The sequence below is a fragment of the Excalfactoria chinensis genome, chromosome 12 (genome assembly GCF_039878825.1).
Source record: "Excalfactoria chinensis isolate bCotChi1 chromosome 12, bCotChi1.hap2, whole genome shotgun sequence".
Taxonomy (NCBI): domain Eukaryota; kingdom Metazoa; phylum Chordata; class Aves; order Galliformes; family Phasianidae; genus Excalfactoria; species Excalfactoria chinensis.
In genome coordinates, this window is record NC_092836.1 from 16,131,865 (window position 1) to 16,149,039 (window position 17,175).

The following is a 17,175-nucleotide window of genomic DNA, read 5'->3' on the forward strand; positions in this document are numbered from 1 at the left end:
CACGATGAGGAACAGAGCGTGGCCGAGGTGGGAATCGCGTTCGCTTGGGGGAGGGCGATGCCGCCCCCGCGGTGCCCTCCAAACACGGGACTGCAGCCCACGGCAGCGGCAGCCCCTGCAGCTGCATCCTCCCTGCGGAGGGGCTCCGAGGAACGCGGGCTCTGCTGCTGCTCGGGCTGCGCCGCCACCTCGGCTCTTTGCAGGCCTCCCAGAAAGCCTTCCTCGGTGCCGCCCGGTTCCTGCGCTGGAGGCGGCTGGAGCAGCTGGCAGAGGCGGCGCAGTTCTGGCAGATCGGCGAGTGCATGGTACGCACGTTCCCACAGCCCAGGACCGGGTCGGGACCACCCTGCGCTCACCCCATGCCCGTTTCTCTGCAGCTGGTGGAGAGGAGGAAGAGTGCAGCACAGGACTACCTGGGCCAGAGCCTGCCCTACCTACAGAGCCCGCAGGAGCCACTGCGGCGGGAGGCCGGAAAGTTCATCGGTGAGCCACGAGGCTGAGGTTCCCCTGTCCCCAGCACTCCATGCTGCACACAGCCAGAAGCTGGGGTGGCTGATGGGGCTGTATGTCACCAGGACTCTTAAGGCAGCACAAGAAGGATCAGCATCAGGCTGAGGGAGAGAATATCTACCAGGGTGAGCCAGGGAGTGGGATGTCAGGGTAGCTGGCAGGTGACGTGCCTGTCTCCTGCTCCCTCCTGCCGGTGGGAAGAGCTGGGTGCCCTGCAGGTACACAGCTGCCATCGAGCCTCTGTTCCTCTGTTATCTCAGGCCTTCACAGTGTGCTGCCAGACCCCAGTGGATCCATCTCTTTGCAGTCCCTTCAGACAGCGCGGAGCCTGAGAGAAACGGGGCCACCACCGCTGTCAGGCTTCAGCTTTTGGCAGCTCTTCTCCAGGCTCCGCAGTTTGTGGCATTGGTGGCACTCCTCGCAGGCAGACAGATGAGCACCCTGGAAACCCCTTGGCATCTCCTCCTGCCCTCTGCTCAGCTCTGCTCCTCGTGCATCTCCTCCTGCGCTGGTTCAGTATGTGAACCTGAACCTTAGGGTTGTGCAAATCAGGCTTCGACCATTAAGAACAGAGGTTTGGGCAATAAAACAATGGCTTTGGATGCCCTGAAGTGATGCTTTGAGCTCTCAAAATGGCAGTTTGATCCGCAAAAAGAGACTCTGAGCCCTAAAAATCAGGCTGTGGCCCCCAACATGCAACTTTGGGCCCTCAAAAAGAGAGCTTGAGGCCACTAAGGACGTGTTTGATTGCACCTCTGTTTGCGGGAGGTCACGGCTCAGCCCTGCACAGCTCTGCCTCAGCCTCACTATTGTGGTGGGCAACTAGAGTGTTTGCCAATGGAAGGCTGCTCGCTGCTGCACTCAGAGAAGAAACCTCACAGGAACAGCACTCGTTGGTGTTACAGCACACACGCACCCCACCACAGCTGCTCCAGTTCTATAGAAACACAAGGTTTAACCAACAAGTTCCCTTTTTCCCTTGTCAGAGAAATACGGGCTACAGGTTAGGAACACTCATATGAAAATAACACACCCTTATGCTGATTTACTGTCACTTGAAACATCTTTAAGGAGAATGCCTTGGTACCAAAGGGTGCAAGCAATTGTTTGCATTGCAGTACTAACACCACTGAGGAAATCAGGGTCAGGGGAGGCCGCACTTCATGTAACTCCCTGAAAGGAGGATGTAGCCAGGTGGGGGTCGGCCTCTTCTCCCAGCGAACAGCGATGGGACCAGAGGGAACGGCCTCACGTTGCAGCAGGGGAGGTCCCCGTTGGATGTCAGGAAGAACATCTGTGCTGAAAGAGCGGTCGGGCACCGGCACAGCTGCCCGGGGAGCTGGGGGAGTCAGCGCCCATGGAGGTGCTCCAGAACGTGGGGATGTGGCCCTGAGGGACGTGGGCAGCTGGGGGGTGGTCGGTGGGACTCGGTGATCGTAGAGGTCTTTGCCAACCAGAGAGATGCTGTGATTCTGTGAGTGGTTTATTGCAATGAGTGGTACAACTATCAGCGGGCAACAGCCCACAGGCAGAGCCTGGAGAACATCACGGCAAGACGTAAACGCTCGACTGGGACACTGCTGGAGCCACAGGCCCCGTAGCGTTCAGGTGGGGCCAGGAGGGTGGATGTGCCGCCCGGTGCCTTCGGCAGCACCAACACGCCGGGTTCCAGCAGGGCTGCGTCCGGCACCGGGCCCCTCACTGTGCGCTGGCTGCAAGAGCCGCCTCCCCCCTGCAGCCCCTCCATCTCCAGCTGCAGCACCATTCCCTCATGGCCAAGGGCATCTAGACGTGGTGCCTGTCACACCCACACCAGCCCGGAGTGACCTTGGTGCTGCTGCACACCGAGGGGCAGGAAGACCCCAACGAGGTGCGTGCAGCAGAGGGGGGTCCCAGACACCCCATAAAAGCAGAGTCCCCAGTAACCAGATCTGTGTGCAGGACGACGACCACAGCGATGCCTGGAAAGGCAGAGAAGAACCAAACTGACAGTGGCATAAGGGAATGAAGTTTTATTGAGATGGGTTTGGATGACATTGGATAGGATTAGGGATGGGGTTTAGGGTTAGAGGTTGGGACGGAGCTGGTAGATGGCTGCTCCCCCGGCTTCAGCAGGGCCGGCCGGTGATGTGCTGGGCCCGACGTGGTACCCGGGAGTAGCTCCGCCCCTGGGCTGGCCCTCGCCGCCTGGACCGGCTGGTGCGGCGTCTTCGGGGCTGGCTGTCGGTGTCCGCAGCCCGGCGATGGAGAGGCGAGCGGCTTCGGATGCGGGCCCGCCTCGGATGTCCGGATGGGCTTCTGTGGGCCGTTGGGGAAGCCCTGGAGGACCCCGGTGCTGCCGGTGTTCTGGAGCTGCGGGTGCAGCTCTGAGCACCTGGGGTTGCTGTCGGCCGGCTCCCTCGGTGTCTCTGGGGCCGGCTCGGAGATGCTGGGGCCCGGCGCCGCAACGGAGAGCGGCTTCTTGTCCGGGCCCGCTGTCCCTGCCTGCACCTCAGGTTGTAAACAAGTGCAGGGCAGCGCCTCGAGGACCGAGATGTCCCCTGGCTCATAGAGTCTGTGCTGCTCTCGGCCATCACAGCAGCACTGTGGGTTCTCCCACGTCGTCCCTGGGACTCATTCAAGATGTTTTCATCTCGGAGATGACGTGCAGGGATTCTCCTGCGGTCCGTGCTGCTCTGGATGGACGAGCTGCTCTGGATGCTGCTCTCAGGCACACAGGAACCGTGATCTGGCCCCGATGGTGCCTGGATGGAGCTGCTGGAGCTGCTGCTCTCTGGTGGCACACAGCTCTGGGATGGCTGCAGTCCCTGCTGGCTGGTGGTGCTGAGGCCAGCAAGACCTGAGCTGGTGCTGGAGGCTGTAAGGGGAGGCAGGAAGGTGAGCAGGATGGAATTCCAGCCATGGGGTGGAACTGGCTCCCGTTTGTCCCGGGCTGGAGGGATTTGAGCAAGGCCGCTCTGAGCAGCCGCTGCCAGGCCTCGCCTGGCCCAGCCCAGCAGCACGCGGCTGTTTGCCTCTTACCGGTGCCCTCTCCAGCACAGGCGTTGCACTCCCAGCTGGTTGTGCTGTCGCTCAGGTGGGAACAGAGGCGGTGTGTGCCTCGTGCAGCACAGGAGCTGCAGAGGAGCAGCTCCCAAGGCCTGTGGAAAGCAACGGGTTGTGGCCGTGAGCACAAAGTGCCCTGAGCCAGGGAGTGCCCGGCACAGCTCTGGTGCTCAGTCTGTGCTCCCCCAGCCTGTGGTGAGGCTGCGATGCCACGCAGAGCCCCAGAGGGCAGCTGAGCTCACTCACCCCTCTCCTGACCGCAGTCTGCCCTGGGGGTAAAGGCACTCGCTGGCCATGCAGCGTCGGTGCCATACTGCCACTCCGGAATAGGCGGTGTTTTCCCACCGTATTTGCATTCTCCTAGAGAAGGGAGGGAATGTGATGAGCACTCACTGGCCCAGGACTCAAACTAACCCTCACATCCATCCATCCCCAGCCACCTTCTCCCTGGTTCCAGCTTCTCACTGACACACAGGCCCACGGTAATGGCTGCCAAGGGCCAGACACCAACCTGTCTGGGATTCGGATCCCCAGAGTCAGCATTTCCTGCAGGAACGTCTGCGTGTCTCTGCAGTTGGGGCAGTGGAAGAGGCGAATCCCAGAGCTCAGGGCCATTCTCTGCAGCAGAAACACAAGCAGTGTGGGTGTGAGCCGGGCCTGGTGCTGCTGAGCGCCTGCGGTGCCGCAGGTCGAGGGGAGGGCTCCTACCTGGACGCAGGCCCGGTGCAACCAGGCGTGCTGGCAGGCTGGGCACACCATGGTGCCGTACGACCTGCTCTCATCTACGGGCTCCAGGCAGATGATGCAGGTGGTGTCCGGCTCCGGTGCCGCCTGCACTGCCTGCTGCGGGCGGTGCTCCCAGCAGAAGGCCCTGGGGGAAGATGGAAGGGATGGGCGAGGTGAGAAGGGCTGCGAGGAGGGCAGAGGAACGGGAAGGAGCCCCAGGCCTTGGCTCTGGCTCTGTCAGGCTGCTGGGAGGTTCACAGCGCGTTCCTCGCTGCTGTGGCTGGTGCTGACAGCAGGGTTGGAGGCCACAGGCCACACCTGGCAGCTCTTACCTGAACTCCCCAAAGTACTGGGTGACACACTGGCCTTCATAGGCACAGGGGAGGTGGAAGGTCCGCTCACAGTCCGGGTCTGCGCAGGTGATGGTGGCCCCCGAACTGCCGCAGACGAAGCAGAGCTGGAAAGAGCAGAGCAGCCCCCATCAGCTGCAGGCTCAGGGCCTACGCAGCGGGCCCCGCACCTCTGGGCAGGGCGCAGGATGCGGGCAGGGCTGGGTGGCACTCTGCAGAGCTGCCTGGTGAACAGGGCTGGTCTGCAAGAGCAGGAATGTCTCCTGGAGCTGGGAGGAGGGGCTGGGATTGCTTTCTTGGGACCAGGCTAAGCTCTCCTGGCACCAAGCTCCCTGTTCCGCTCCAGTGCTCACCTTCTGCTCCGCCTCCCTCACTGTGCGCGTCAGGTCTTCAAAACGAAAACGTGCCTCGTTGTTCTCTTGCACGTTTTGACAAAGACCGCTGGCAAATCGCTGTACAGGAGGAAAGAGCACGGTCTAGTTAGGGCAGAAAGGAGGGAATCACTGGTGGGAGGAAGGTGGCAGGAGCCACCAGGGAACTCACCGCACAAAACTCGTGGTAAGAGAATCTGCGAAAGCTCTGTTTGTTCCCAAGGATGCCCGAGTCCTCATCCTCTAGGCCACAGAGCACGCATGCTGGAGAGGAGAGAGTAACAGCCGTGAGCGCCTTGCGGGGCCAGGTGCCCCCTGGGCTGTCCCAGGGGCTGCTCTGTGCCGGCTGTGCCAGCTGAGGGGCAGGGCCGCAGGCCGCGCATGCAGGGATACTTGGCTCTCACCTGGCTCTTCCGAGCCGACAGCCTCCTGTATGGAGCGAAACCAAGAGCAGAGAGTCTGTCCCATCGCTGATGGTCCTCGTCCTCTGCGTGCAAACCTATGGGAGAAGAGGGACGAGGCTGAGTTGGCGGCTCAGGCCCCCGAGCGCTGGGGAACCGGCCTCCCTCCCTGGGCAGCCTCAGGCAGCCCCTTCCTCCCTGCTCACCTCACCAAGTCGCACTGAGCTGGGACTGAGCCCCGCAGCCTCAGTTCTACTGCACAGCCCGCGTGTCACAATGGCCGTTCCCTGCCACCCTCTGTGACGCCATCACACCTCACAGGGCTGAGGGCACCCAAGAATGACATCAAATGGAACGGCCATTGTGACGCGCGGGCTGAGGAACAGAGCTGAGGCTGCGGGGCTCAATCCCAGCTCAGTGCGACTTGGTGAGGTGAGCAGGGAGGAAGGGGCTGCCTGAGGCTGCCCAGGGAGGGAGGCCGGTTCCCCAGCGCTCGGGGGCCTGAGCCGCCAACTCAGCCTCGTCCCTCTTCTCCCATAGGTTTGCACGCAGAGGACGAGGACCATCAGCGATGGGACAGACTCTCTGCTCTTGGTTTCGCTCCATACAGGAGGCTGTCGGCTCGGAAGAGCCAGGTGAGAGCCAAGTATCCCTGCATGCGCGGCCTGCGGCCCTGCCCCTCAGCTGGCACAGCCGGCACAGAGCAGCCCCTGGGACAGCCCAGGGGGCACCTGGCCCCGCAAGGCGCTCACGGCTGTTACTCTCTCCTCTCCAGCATGCGTGCTCTGTGGCCTAGAGGATGAGGACTCGGGCATCCTTGGGAACAAACAGAGCTTTCGCAGATTCTCTTACCACGAGTTTTGTGCGGTGAGTTCCCTGGTGGCTCCTGCCACCTTCCTCCCACCAGTGATTCCCTCCTTTCTGCCCTAACTAGACCGTGCTCTTTCCTCCTGTACAGCGATTTGCCAGCGGTCTTTGTCAAAACGTGCAAGAGAACAACGAGGCACGTTTTCGTTTTGAAGACCTGACGCGCACAGTGAGGGAGGCGGAGCAGAAGGTGAGCACTGGAGCGGAACAGGGAGCTTGGTGCCAGGAGAGCTTAGCCTGGTCCCAAGAAAGCAATCCCAGCCCCTCCTCCCAGCTCCAGGAGACATTCCTGCTCTTGCAGACCAGCCCTGTTCACCAGGCAGCTCTGCAGAGTGCCACCCAGCCCTGCCCGCATCCTGCGCCCTGCCCAGAGGTGCGGGGCCCGCTGCGTAGGCCCTGAGCCTGCAGCTGATGGGGGCTGCTCTGCTCTTTCCAGCTCTGCTTCGTCTGCGGCAGTTCGGGGGCCACCATCACCTGCGCAGACCCGGACTGTGAGCGGACCTTCCACCTCCCCTGTGCCTATGAAGGCCAGTGTGTCACCCAGTACTTTGGGGAGTTCAGGTAAGAGCTGCCAGGTGTGGCCTGTGGCCTCCAACCCTGCTGTCAGCACCAGCCACAGCAGCGAGGAACGCGCTGTGAACCTCCCAGCAGCCTGACAGAGCCAGAGCCAAGGCCTGGGGCTCCTTCCCGTTCCTCTGCCCTCCTCGCAGCCCTTCTCACCTCGCCCATCCCTTCCATCTTCCCCCAGGGCCTTCTGCTGGGAGCACCGCCCGCAGCAGGCAGTGCAGGCGGCACCGGAGCCGGACACCACCTGCATCATCTGCCTGGAGCCCGTAGATGAGAGCAGGTCGTACGGCACCATGGTGTGCCCAGCCTGCCAGCACGCCTGGTTGCACCGGGCCTGCGTCCAGGTAGGAGCCCTCCCCTCGACCTGCGGCACCGCAGGCGCTCAGCAGCACCAGGCCCGGCTCACACCCACACTGCTTGTGTTTCTGCTGCAGAGAATGGCCCTGAGCTCTGGGATTCGCCTCTTCCACTGCCCCAACTGCAGAGACACGCAGACGTTCCTGCAGGAAATGCTGACTCTGGGGATCCGAATCCCAGACAGGTTGGTGTCTGGCCCTTGGCAGCCATTACCGTGGGCCTGTGTGTCAGTGAGAAGCTGGAACCAGGGAGAAGGTGGCTGGGGATGGATGGATGTGAGGGTTAGTTTGAGTCCTGGGCCAGTGAGTGCTCATCACATTCCCTCCCTTCTCTAGGAGAATGCAAATACGGTGGGAAAACACCGCCTATTCCGGAGTGGCAGTATGGCACCGACGCTGCATGGCCAGCGAGTGCCTTTACCCCCAGGGCAGACTGCGGTCAGGAGAGGGGTGAGTGAGCTCAGCTGCCCTCTGGGGCTCTGCGTGGCATCGCAGCCTCACCACAGGCTGGGGGAGCACAGACTGAGCACCAGAGCTGTGCCGGGCACTCCCTGGCTCAGGGCACTTTGTGCTCACGGCCACAACCCGTTGCTTTCCACAGGCCTTGGGAGCTGCTCCTCTGCAGCTCCTGTGCTGCACGAGGCACACACCGCCTCTGTTCCCACCTGAGCGACAGCACAACCAGCTGGGAGTGCAACGCCTGTGCTGGAGAGGGCACCGGTAAGAGGCAAACAGCCGCGTGCTGCTGGGCTGGGCCAGGCGAGGCCTGGCAGCGGCTGCTCAGAGCGGCCTTGCTCAAATCCCTCCAGCCCGGGACAAACGGGAGCCAGTTCCACCCCATGGCTGGAATTCCATCCTGCTCACCTTCCTGCCTCCCCTTACAGCCTCCAGCACCAGCTCAGGTCTTGCTGGCCTCAGCACCACCAGCCAGCAGGGACTGCAGCCATCCCAGAGCTGTGTGCCACCAGAGAGCAGCAGCTCCAGCAGCTCCATCCAGGCACCATCGGGGCCAGATCACGGTTCCTGTGTGCCTGAGAGCAGCATCCAGAGCAGCTCGTCCATCCAGAGCAGCACGGACCGCAGGAGAATCCCTGCACGTCATCTCCGAGATGAAAACATCTTGAATGAGTCCCAGGGACGACGTGGGAGAACCCACAGTGCTGCTGTGATGGCCGAGAGCAGCACAGACTCTATGAGCCAGGGGACATCTCGGTCCTCGAGGCGCTGCCCTGCACTTGTTTACAACCTGAGGTGCAGGCAGGGACAGCGGGCCCGGACAAGAAGCCGCTCTCCGTTGCGGCGCCGGGCCCCAGCATCTCCGAGCCGGCCCCAGAGACACCGAGGGAGCCGGCCGACAGCAACCCCAGGTGCTCAGAGCTGCACCCGCAGCTCCAGAACACCGGCAGCACCGGGGTCCTCCAGGGCTTCCCCAACGGCCCACAGAAGCCCATCCGGACATCCGAGGCGGGCCCGCATCCGAAGCCGCTCGCCTCTCCATCGCCGGGCTGCGGACACCGACAGCCAGCCCCGAAGACGCCGCACCAGCCGGTCCAGGCGGCGAGGGCCAGCCCAGGGGCGGAGCTACTCCCGGGTACCACGTCGGGCCCAGCACATCACCGGCCGGCCCTGCTGAAGCCGTGGGAGCAGCCATCTACCAGCTCCGTCCCAACCTCTAACCCTAAACCCCATCCCTAATCCTATCCAATGCCATCCAAACCCATCTCAATAAAACTTCATTCCCTTATGCCACTGTCACTTTGGTTCTTCTTTGCGTTTCCCGAGGTGGGCAACTTTAGGGGAGTCAGAATCCATGCAGGTGCTCCAGCACCATGCGGATGCGGCACTGAGGGACACAGGCAGTGGGCTGGTGGGGGGGATGGACTTGATGACTTTGGAGGTCTTTGCCAGTCTTCATTCCTTGACACGAGTATCCGATGGGTTTGGGATACGTGTTTACCCACCTTCACTACTACTTACATGGAAGTCAATGCAAAGTCAGCCTTAGTTTAGCTGATGCTCCCACCAAGAACGCGTCCAGCCAGGGCAGTGCAGCGTTGTGGGAACAAAACACCCAGCTGAAGTCCATGGTTTGGTGTTACAAATCCAAGCTAAGGGCTCTGAGCTGCTGTCACTCCACACACCCCTGCTCCACAGCCAGCAGTGCCCAGCCCCGGCAGCAACACAGAGTCTGACAGTGCACACTGTGCTTCTATTGGGAGCCCACTGTGTGCTGCCACTGCTGCACTTCAGTAAGGGTAACCAACCTGTGCATCACTTTGGGTGTAATCATGCAGCCTTTTAAAGCACAACAAGTGTCAGATCAAGCCCTTCCTTGAGCCATCCTGAGCTCTTTCTGTGCCCACAGAGCCAAGAGATGGACCTCCTGTGCACAGGAGGCGGTGGGCACAGTGTGGAGCACAGGGGGCTCCCTCTGAGCTGGGGCAGGACTGAGCTCGCCAGCCGTGCAGCACCTCCTCCCCAGCTGCCTGGATGTGCAGCCTGAGCTGACAGCACGCTATGCCACAACAGGGTGGGGGGATATGAAGGATCCTGTAGGTCCAACCCTCTGCCTTGGGCTGGGCACCAGGGCAGGATCCCACCCAAGATGACCTTTGCTGCCTCCAGGGGCACCCACAGCTGAGAGATGGCACGGGGGAGTCTTCTTGCTTTGACAGCAGAAAGCAAAGCTTCCTACAGACAGGGAAGCTGTGAGCTTAGGGCAGAAGGCACAGCGGGGAGCAACCAGCTGAGGTTGGGGCTGGCAGTGGGGGAACAGCAAGGGGAACATAAAGGTATCTGGGCGTCACATCGGCACCACGAGGAGCTGCAGAATAACGCACCGAACCTGCTGGGAAGCAACGAGACCTTTACTGCCGCCAACCCCATGGCCTCCCAACAACACGCTGAACGCGGGCGGTGAGTTTGCGGCTCCGGATGCCCACTGAAGAACTGCGATAACCAGGGGGCGGTGCGGGGGGCGGCTTCTTGCTTCTTGCCACTCGGCTCCCGGACAGCAGCAGCAGCAGGAGGAGGAGGAGGAGGAGGAGGAGGAGACGTGCGTTGCCGGGCGCTGTACGGGCGGGGACCCCCAGCCGCACTCCGGCGGGCGGCGGCGGCGGAGCAACGGCGGCTTCTATGTCAGCGTCTCGCCCTTGGTGACCTGCGGGGACACCGAGCGCTCAGTCCCCGCCCGCCCCGCGCCCCTCCCCGCCCCGCCGCCCGCTCACCCGCGCCTCGATGTACTCGATCCTGCGCTCCAGCGCCGTCAGCTTCTCGTTCAGCGTGGCCAGGCGGGATCGGCACGACATGTCTGCGGGAGCGGCGGTCAGAGCCCGCACGGACCCTTCCCCTTCTCCCTCTCCCCCTCCCCCAAAGCCCGCCGGCGCTCACCGAAGGAGTTGAGGAAGTCGGCGATCTTCTTGATGGAGCTGGTGATCACCTCGATGTACTCGCGGTTGGCCCAGTCCTGGTGGATCTCCCGCTGTACCGGGTCCTCCTGCACCGACATGGCCGCCGCCGCCCGAGCATGCGCGCCGCCAAGCTGCTGCTCCTCCTCCTCCTCCTCCTCCTCCCGCTGGGGCTCAGCGCCCCGCCCCGCCGCTGTCGCTGTCGGCTCCGCCCGGCTCCTGCGGCACATCGCGGTCAGGAGGCGGCGGGCGGCCCGGCCGGGCGGCGTGGAGCCGTGAGCGGCCCTACCTACCTCAGCCGTGCTGTCCGACGAGTCCTCCGAGCCCTGCGGCGAGTCCTCCGGCGCTGCGGAAGCCTGGGACAGAATCTCTTCTCCCTGAGCGGAAGGAGGAAGAGCTCAGCGATGTGAGCTGCAGAACCTGCCAACCCCGGGCACTTCCCACTGCTACAGCTGGAGCACGGAACTGCCCGCTTCAAACACCTCCTGCTCTGCTACAGCTCCAACAGGCACCTTCACCCAGGGGGTGGTGACGCACTGGAGCAGGTTGCCCAAGGAGGCTGTGGATGCCCCATCCCTGCAGGCATTCAAGGATGTGGCTCTGGGCAGCCTGGGCTGCTGGTTGGTGACCCTGCACACAGCAGGGGGTTGGGATGGATGAGCACTGTGGGCCTTTGCAACCCAGGCCATCCTAGGATTCATTCTATAATTCACGTGGTCTCTTAGCCGCAGTCTGCACAAGCTGAGCCCCCTCCCGCAGCCCTCAGTGCCCACCCAGCACAGCAGTGCTCACCTGCAGGTCCCGGTTCTTCAGGACGCCCATCCAAAAGGCCTCCTGGCAGTGGTTGAAGGCCAGCATTGCCTTCACACGGTACACAAATTGCTCCAGGGACTTCTTCAGCAAAGGCACGTGGTTGGTCAGGCTGAGATCCTGGTGAATCTGAGAACAGCACAGTGTGGGTTTGCTTGGCTCCTGCCTAGGCTAAGTGTCTGTAAATTGAGGCTCCACAGGCCCAGGCTGGGAGGAGGACGTCATTGGCAAGTTATGTTCTGCCGTAGCAGCTCTGGGGATCAGTGCTAACCCAGCCATGGCTACACAGGTGGGATGGAGCGAGCTATTGCTGGTGAAATAGCAGCAATCAACAGCCACACAGCCCCAATCCACAGCAAAAAAAAGAGCTACAGTCTTCAGAGCACCAAACCACCTACCTAGGAAGGGACACAGCTACTTCCTGACAGCTGCAAGCCCACCATGTCAGGAAGCTGCCAGGATTGCCAAGCACAGAGAAGAAATAAGGAAGATGTAGAATAAAGCACTGCAATGGCAGTCTTTTCTTGCTCGGTGCCTGACGCAGCTCCTTGCTATTAGCTGTGTGGGATGCAGCGTGAACTGAAAAGCCACCTTATGCAGAACAAAGCAGTGCAGGCTTTTGGAGGACTGGGACAGGAGGGAGGAGATGGAATTGCTGTCAGCACAAAGCAGCTGAGGAAGGGCAGCTGTGCCAGGTACTGGGTGTGATTCAGTACTGGGTGAGCAAGCCTGTCTGAGCAGTCTCTTCCTGCAAGGCTTGGATGTGCAACACAGCACGAATGTGCCAAGAGCCACAAACAACTACTTTGTGCATAAGAATGTTCTTCTTTCATGAGAGTACTTTGCAGCCTTCTAGCATCAGATCCTCCCATTAGCTGTAGTCTGAAGTCAGATTAAATTCATTTCTTGGATGAGTTCAACACGTGGGGAGGGAGGCACTGCCTTCCTTCAGCTGCTACCAGCAGGGAAGAAGTAACTGAGCACCAAGAGCAATCTGTTCTCTGGTCTGCATACAGGCAGGAGCTGGCAATCATTGGCACCAACCAGAACCTACTCAGGAGTGACCTCAGTAATGACGGTGCCAACAGCACCGCTCTCCCTGGGGACTGAAACCCACTGCACTGCCTGCCAGTATAGAACAGGGGAAAGAAGATGTGCTTACAAGAGGAGTTTGAGGAGCAACTGGAACTTACCTTGGAGTGGCCACACATGTGGTGGAGCTGTCTGGTACTCAGCTGCAATGTTTTCAGCAAGCTCTGCACATCGTCCTGCAATAAAAACATAGACCAGTAAATAACAGGGAAAGCATTTTTCCACAAGGGCAAAAAAAGAATTAATGCAGGAGTTTTAGTCTAAATAAACCTCTTAGAGGTAAAATTCAGAAATCATCAGACGAACGGGATGAACCACAGGAGAACTGCAATGTGCACATGGCAACTAAAGTGGGACCACACATCACTGCCTATCAATGAAAGCAATTAGGGGCAATTAGGATCAAGACAATCTTGTCACATCTTGCCTGAGTACCACCTTCTAAAGTAGGGGAACTGGGAGGAGAGTATGCAATGCTGTTAGATTGTGGTATTGGAAACAATGCCAGCATGAACTCTGGGCAACAGTCCTTTTCACTGAGTGAATTATGAGGCACTTCCTATCGTGTAGCAGGTATCTTTCCCAATAACCTCATTCCCCCAAATATTTGGAGAACGGATCTCCAGTTTGCTATAGAAAAGGTTATTTCTTAGAGAGCTGGATGAGATGTGAGGGCTAAGCAATAAACCCAAAAGTCTCACTGACAAAGGGGCATTGCCTTGCAACAAAGCAAGAGGACTCGGACTGTTCTTGTCTATCACGTGGGTGCACCAAGGTTGCTCTGCGCCCACAGATGTTGAATTACTCAAAGTTGCAAGAATTTTGTGCAAGAACACCGTCCATCCAGACTGCAAATCCTCACCAAGCTGGGTGCTGAACATGACCTTCCCACTCTGTGAGAGACCCCTCTTTGCTGATGGTATTTGAAGGAGAAGGAAGAGGTTGAATGGGTTTCCTCCACCATCAGCAGAGCCATCCAGCTTTGCCAAAGGTTCTTGGCAAGCTGGGAAATACTGTTTGCTGAGGGAGTAGTGGACAGGCTGGTGAAACAGGGCGCAGCACAGCTGGAGACATCAGACACATTGGTCATTAAGTGTCACAAGCGTTATGCCAATGTGTTATTAGTCATGCTTCCCAGCTGGGTCCAGACAGTTCTTCTTCCAAAGCACTTACCCGATGTTTTTTAAAGCTGTGGTCCAAGAGAGGCATGGCAAACTTCAGGAACGCTTCTACAAAGAGACGGCCATACTGCCAAAAAAGAGAAATACTTTAAAAGGCAAGCTTAAATTCCTTCTCAAAGAACCATCAGGTAAGATAGCCAGACATTCTTTCAAGCTGCCCTGCAGACTCCTCTTGCTCAGCAGAAGACTATTCTGAAACACACAGGCTCAGTAAGGGATCTCACTTGAATCACCGAAAAGACAGACTAAACATACATGGTCTCATAGCTGTACACAACCCTGGTCTTACCAGCAAACTGGCAATAGAATTTAACTAAACAAAATTAAAGAGTCCCTAGTCAGAAAAGGGAGAGTTGCAGGGAGATGCGTGGTCTCCCTGGGCTCCAAGGGAGACCTGCTTGTTGTGATGTTTTCTCTGACTTGAAGTACTGTGGGGAAAGGAGGGAGGGGAAAGGGCTTAAGCCAGTAGTGTCAATTGCAGCAAATCCTCTGTGGTTGAGCCATTAAAGGACAGCGAGTGGAAGGGTATAAAAACATAAAGGTATGTGTGCTCCTTCCAGAGAATTCAGTAACTACCCTGCAGCACTGGAAACAACTTAGAAAAGCTGATGCTTCAGCAGCTCTCTTCAATGGTGTTCTTGCTTACCTTAAGGCAGATGCTGAGTACAGGCCTGCTGTCAAACACCTATGTGGACAAGAGTTGAAAAAGAGCCAGATAAGTCTGTAGGTCTGAAGGAAATAATGCAAGCACAGCAAAACATTAAAGGTAGCCCTCTGTCACATGCCATTTGTTGGTGTGTGGCACCTGTTCTAAGGCAACATCCATTCTCAAGTTTTGACAGGGAGCACCATGCAAGTACATGGAATGTAATGGTTGTCAGAGAGAAGTGCTTTGCAGGATGGCCACTTGGTCATCTAAAGGGAGCAGGGAGGAAAACCTTTTGCAAATGACACAAAATCATCTCAGTGATTTGGAAGTTCTTAACAGATCATCATCATCACCATCACTGCAGATCCTCACCTTGACCAAGTTAATGAGGATATGGAAATTGCGCACAGCGATGTTCCACTTCAGCAGCTTCTCCAGTTGCACCTGAGGGGATGCAAGGAAACAGTAACTCAGGATGGTGCAGTTCTGCTCACTTTGCTGAATGCTCTCACTGCATTTGCTGTACTCAAAATGCAGTTATTTTGAAGACAGAGGGACAAAGCTTTACCACAAGAAGATCTGTCACAGCAAAACCACTGTGTGGCAATGCCAGCCTCATCAGGACCCACACGTCTTATAATGCTAAGAGTTAACACACTTCCTTGCTTTTAGAAGCTCTTAGTTGTGGATTGCTACCAGTTTTCTCTTTGTAGCTTCTGACAGATTTACTGGATTTTCAGATGGTGCAAAGCAGGAACAAAAGGATGCTAGTCACATATTAACCTGTGTATCAGTTGGGGCTGATAAATGAACCTCTCTGCATTTCCCAATCCATATTCAGCAGTAGATTCCTTCACAAGGTGTACATCTTTATTGTACTATCCAGTTTAGCTTGGGTCCTTCTCCCCTCTATGATTCCAGTGCATTTGTTTTCCTACCTCGCTCGAGTCTGATGGTTTCCCAGCTGGGATGCTTTTCACAGAACCCTCGAGCTGAGCCATCATTACTCTGAAGAAAACTGGGAATGTCTGTCTGTGGAGAAAGAGAGAGCAAATCTGAAAGCCATCCACAAGCATCCGGATAAACCTGTCCCTAAAACAACCTGGAAACTCAGAGATTGCCCAACTAGGCATCCATCTGAGTAGGAAATCCCAAGAGATTCAACCTAGGGCTCGTAAGCATGTGTAGCCCAAGCAACCGTGCAGATGGAGAATGCTGGACAGTCACTACCACTTCCCCAGTGTAAATTATGCAGACACTTTCCTCTTCTTTGGAGCACACAAGTTTGAAGTTCACAGCATAAGATGACTTTGGTACCACAAAAGCACACAAATTTCGTCTATCCCTATGTAAGCCAAACTTTTAAATTGCCCACACTTTTAAATTGCTGTGCAGCCAGCAAGAATACCCCAAATCCAAGTACAGAGCTTTTGCAAACTATGTACCATCTGAGGATCACTTACAGCCACCCCAGGTCAACAAAGGTGACTGTTAGCGTGCTTTCTGTCACTGCAGTGGCACATAAAGGAGCAGCACACATGACAACAGACAATAGCTCATTCTCCATGTGAAATGGCTCACAAATAAAAGCCCAACGCACAAAGAAATATCATCTCAACTTTAAGCTAATATTTATTTACTAACCTACAAAGGACTGCCAAAATTATTTGAGAGTGCTCAGAGTTGCCTGCAGTGGTGCTAATGTGAAATTATTACATGACAGAATATGAAAATAAATATAAAAAGGTAGGAAATGTCATTGTGCACCTTGTGACGTTCAGCCGTCCATTGAGGTAATTACCTGCTCAGTGTGGGATATGTAGAAGAACATCCATCTTTGGCAGAGTTGATCAATTCAGAAACACCAACGCTGGAGATTTCTTCTATAGCTTTCAAGATGTTGTCTGTGTGCTCCAGGTAGACACTGAATCCCAAACAGATTAGTTGGTTAGTAAATATTACACAGAATAACACAGTGAGCTCTTGTAACCTGTAACATATAGCCTGAAATTGTCTGGTTCATTCTCATGGTGAGTACCTTCAGGCTCCTTCAGTACCCTTGGAATCCTGTCCAGCCCCATAGGTCTGTGTGCATTCAAGTGGTGCAGCAGGTTGCTAACTATTTCCTTTTGGATATGAAGGGCTTCATTCTGTCTCTGTTTTCTAGCTCATGGGATGGCTATCTTGAGAACTATTACCTACTAATAAAGAATGAGGCCAAAGGCAGCATTAAGCACCTCCGCAATCTCCTCATCTCATCATCACGCTTCCCTGCACATCCAATAGTGAATGAAGACTCTCCTTATCTTCCTTTTGTTGTTTATGTACTTACAGAAGCATTTTTTTATTGTCTATTACTTTAGTGGCCAAGATAAGCTCCAGCTTGGCTTTGGCCCTTCTGATTTCCTCCCAGCATAAATGCACATTTGTAGTCTCCGTGACCTGCCTGCCCCTTCTTCCAAAGGTCATCAAATCTTTTGGTCCAGGGCAGCCTGCTCAAGGAGAGGTCCTGCTGAAGAAGGCCAGCTGGAACAAGGTGACTTCCAGAGATCCCTTCCAATTCTCACCATCCCACGATCCTATCTCACCTAAGACTCAGCCCTGTGCTCCTTGGCTTTAGGGAGAGCAGATATGTGTTCAGTTTTATGAAAACAATACTAGAAACTTGGATCCAGACACACATTCACACGTGTCTTCACACACATCTCTGAATGTGTTGCTGTATGCTGACAAGCTACAGTGCAGCAAACACAAGGCCCAAGTGTGCTCCTATGGGCAGCGCCTAGCAGAATTCTTCCCATCATTCGCTGTCTTCCAACGATGTAGAAACAGTGTGTTAGACC

The 17,175-nt window shown here is 57.0% G+C and overlaps 4 protein-coding genes across 4 annotated transcripts in view; 1 reads left to right on the forward strand and 3 right to left on the reverse strand.

Moving 5' to 3' along the window:
- Nucleotides 1–2,618: 2,618 nt before the first annotated feature.
- Nucleotides 2,619–5,470, reverse strand: LOC140257911 (PHD finger protein 7-like). Its single transcript, XM_072347632.1, has 9 exons — nucleotides 5,407–5,470; nucleotides 5,175–5,266; nucleotides 4,985–5,083; nucleotides 4,614–4,738; nucleotides 4,264–4,426; nucleotides 4,067–4,173; nucleotides 3,802–3,912; nucleotides 3,532–3,650; nucleotides 2,619–3,367 (listed from the first exon to the last, which is right to left on the reverse strand). Exons 1-9 carry the CDS (start codon nucleotides 5,468–5,470, stop codon nucleotides 2,619–2,621), a joined length of 1,629 nt encoding a protein of 542 aa, XP_072203733.1.
- Nucleotides 5,471–5,974: 504 nt separating this feature from the next.
- LOC140257913 (PHD finger protein 7-like) lies at nucleotides 5,975–8,826 on the forward strand. The gene is made up of 9 exons (XM_072347634.1): nucleotides 5,975–6,038; nucleotides 6,179–6,270; nucleotides 6,362–6,460; nucleotides 6,707–6,831; nucleotides 7,019–7,181; nucleotides 7,272–7,378; nucleotides 7,533–7,643; nucleotides 7,795–7,913; nucleotides 8,078–8,826. The coding sequence occupies exons 1-9, from the start codon at nucleotides 5,975–5,977 to the stop codon at nucleotides 8,824–8,826; spliced, it is 1,629 nt and encodes a 542-aa protein (XP_072203735.1).
- A 1,213-nt stretch (nucleotides 8,827–10,039) lies between these two features.
- Nucleotides 10,040–10,765, reverse strand: BRK1 (BRICK1 subunit of SCAR/WAVE actin nucleating complex). Its single transcript, XM_072347106.1, has 3 exons — nucleotides 10,584–10,765; nucleotides 10,421–10,503; nucleotides 10,040–10,353 (listed from the first exon to the last, which is right to left on the reverse strand). The coding sequence occupies exons 1-3, from the start codon at nucleotides 10,699–10,701 to the stop codon at nucleotides 10,327–10,329; spliced, it is 228 nt and encodes a 75-aa protein (XP_072203207.1). The 5' UTR covers nucleotides 10,702–10,765; the 3' UTR covers nucleotides 10,040–10,326.
- Nucleotides 10,766–10,803: 38 nt separating this feature from the next.
- Nucleotides 10,804–17,175, reverse strand: part of FANCD2 (FA complementation group D2) — a gene marked incomplete at its 3' end in the record, with an annotated part of 33,002 nt that continues 26,630 nt past the window's right edge. The window contains exons 36-43 of the mRNA XM_072347635.1: nucleotides 16,134–16,256; nucleotides 15,271–15,364; nucleotides 14,705–14,776; nucleotides 14,330–14,368; nucleotides 13,676–13,750; nucleotides 12,604–12,678; nucleotides 11,393–11,539; nucleotides 10,804–10,977 (exon numbers count right to left, since the gene is read on the reverse strand). Of these exons, the coding sequence (XP_072203736.1) occupies nucleotides 10,804–10,977; nucleotides 11,393–11,539; nucleotides 12,604–12,678; nucleotides 13,676–13,750; nucleotides 14,330–14,368; nucleotides 14,705–14,776; nucleotides 15,271–15,364; nucleotides 16,134–16,256 (799 nt within the window). The remainder of the gene's footprint in view (nucleotides 10,978–11,392; nucleotides 11,540–12,603; nucleotides 12,679–13,675; nucleotides 13,751–14,329; nucleotides 14,369–14,704; nucleotides 14,777–15,270; nucleotides 15,365–16,133; nucleotides 16,257–17,175) is intronic.

What these genes read in the sequence shown, in the direction of transcription:
- LOC140257913 (XM_072347634.1), top strand. Translation starts at nt 5,975, where the DNA reads ATGGGACAGACTCTCTGCTCTTGGTTTCGCTCCATACAGGAGGCTGTC. An exon ending in GGGATCCGAATCCCAGACAG is followed by an intron (nt 7,379 to 7,532) that starts GTTGGTGTCTGG and finishes CTTCTCTAGGAG; the next exon opens with AATGCAAATACGGTGGGAAA. An exon ending in CTGTGCTGGAGAGGGCACCG is followed by an intron (nt 7,914 to 8,077) that starts GTAAGAGGCAAA and finishes CTCCCCTTACAG; the next exon opens with CCTCCAGCACCAGCTCAGGT.
- BRK1 (XM_072347106.1), bottom strand. Translation starts at nt 10,701, where the DNA reads ATGTCGGTGCAGGAGGACCCGGTACAGCGGGAGATCCACCAGGACTGG. An exon ending in CGACTTCCTCAACTCCTTCG is followed by an intron (nt 10,504 to 10,583) that starts GTGAGCGCCGGC and finishes CCGCTCCCGCAG; the next exon opens with ACATGTCGTGCCGATCCCGC. An exon ending in TCGAGTACATCGAGGCGCGG is followed by an intron (nt 10,354 to 10,420) that starts GTGAGCGGGCGG and finishes GTGTCCCCGCAG; the next exon opens with GTCACCAAGGGCGAGACGCT.
- LOC140257911 (XM_072347632.1), bottom strand. Translation starts at nt 5,470, where the DNA reads ATGGGACAGACTCTCTGCTCTTGGTTTCGCTCCATACAGGAGGCTGTC. An exon ending in TGTCGGCTCGGAAGAGCCAG is followed by an intron (nt 5,267 to 5,406) that starts GTGAGAGCCAAG and finishes TCTCCTCTCCAG; the next exon opens with CATGCGTGCTCTGTGGCCTA. An exon ending in GGGATCCGAATCCCAGACAG is followed by an intron (nt 3,913 to 4,066) that starts GTTGGTGTCTGG and finishes CTTCTCTAGGAG; the next exon opens with AATGCAAATACGGTGGGAAA.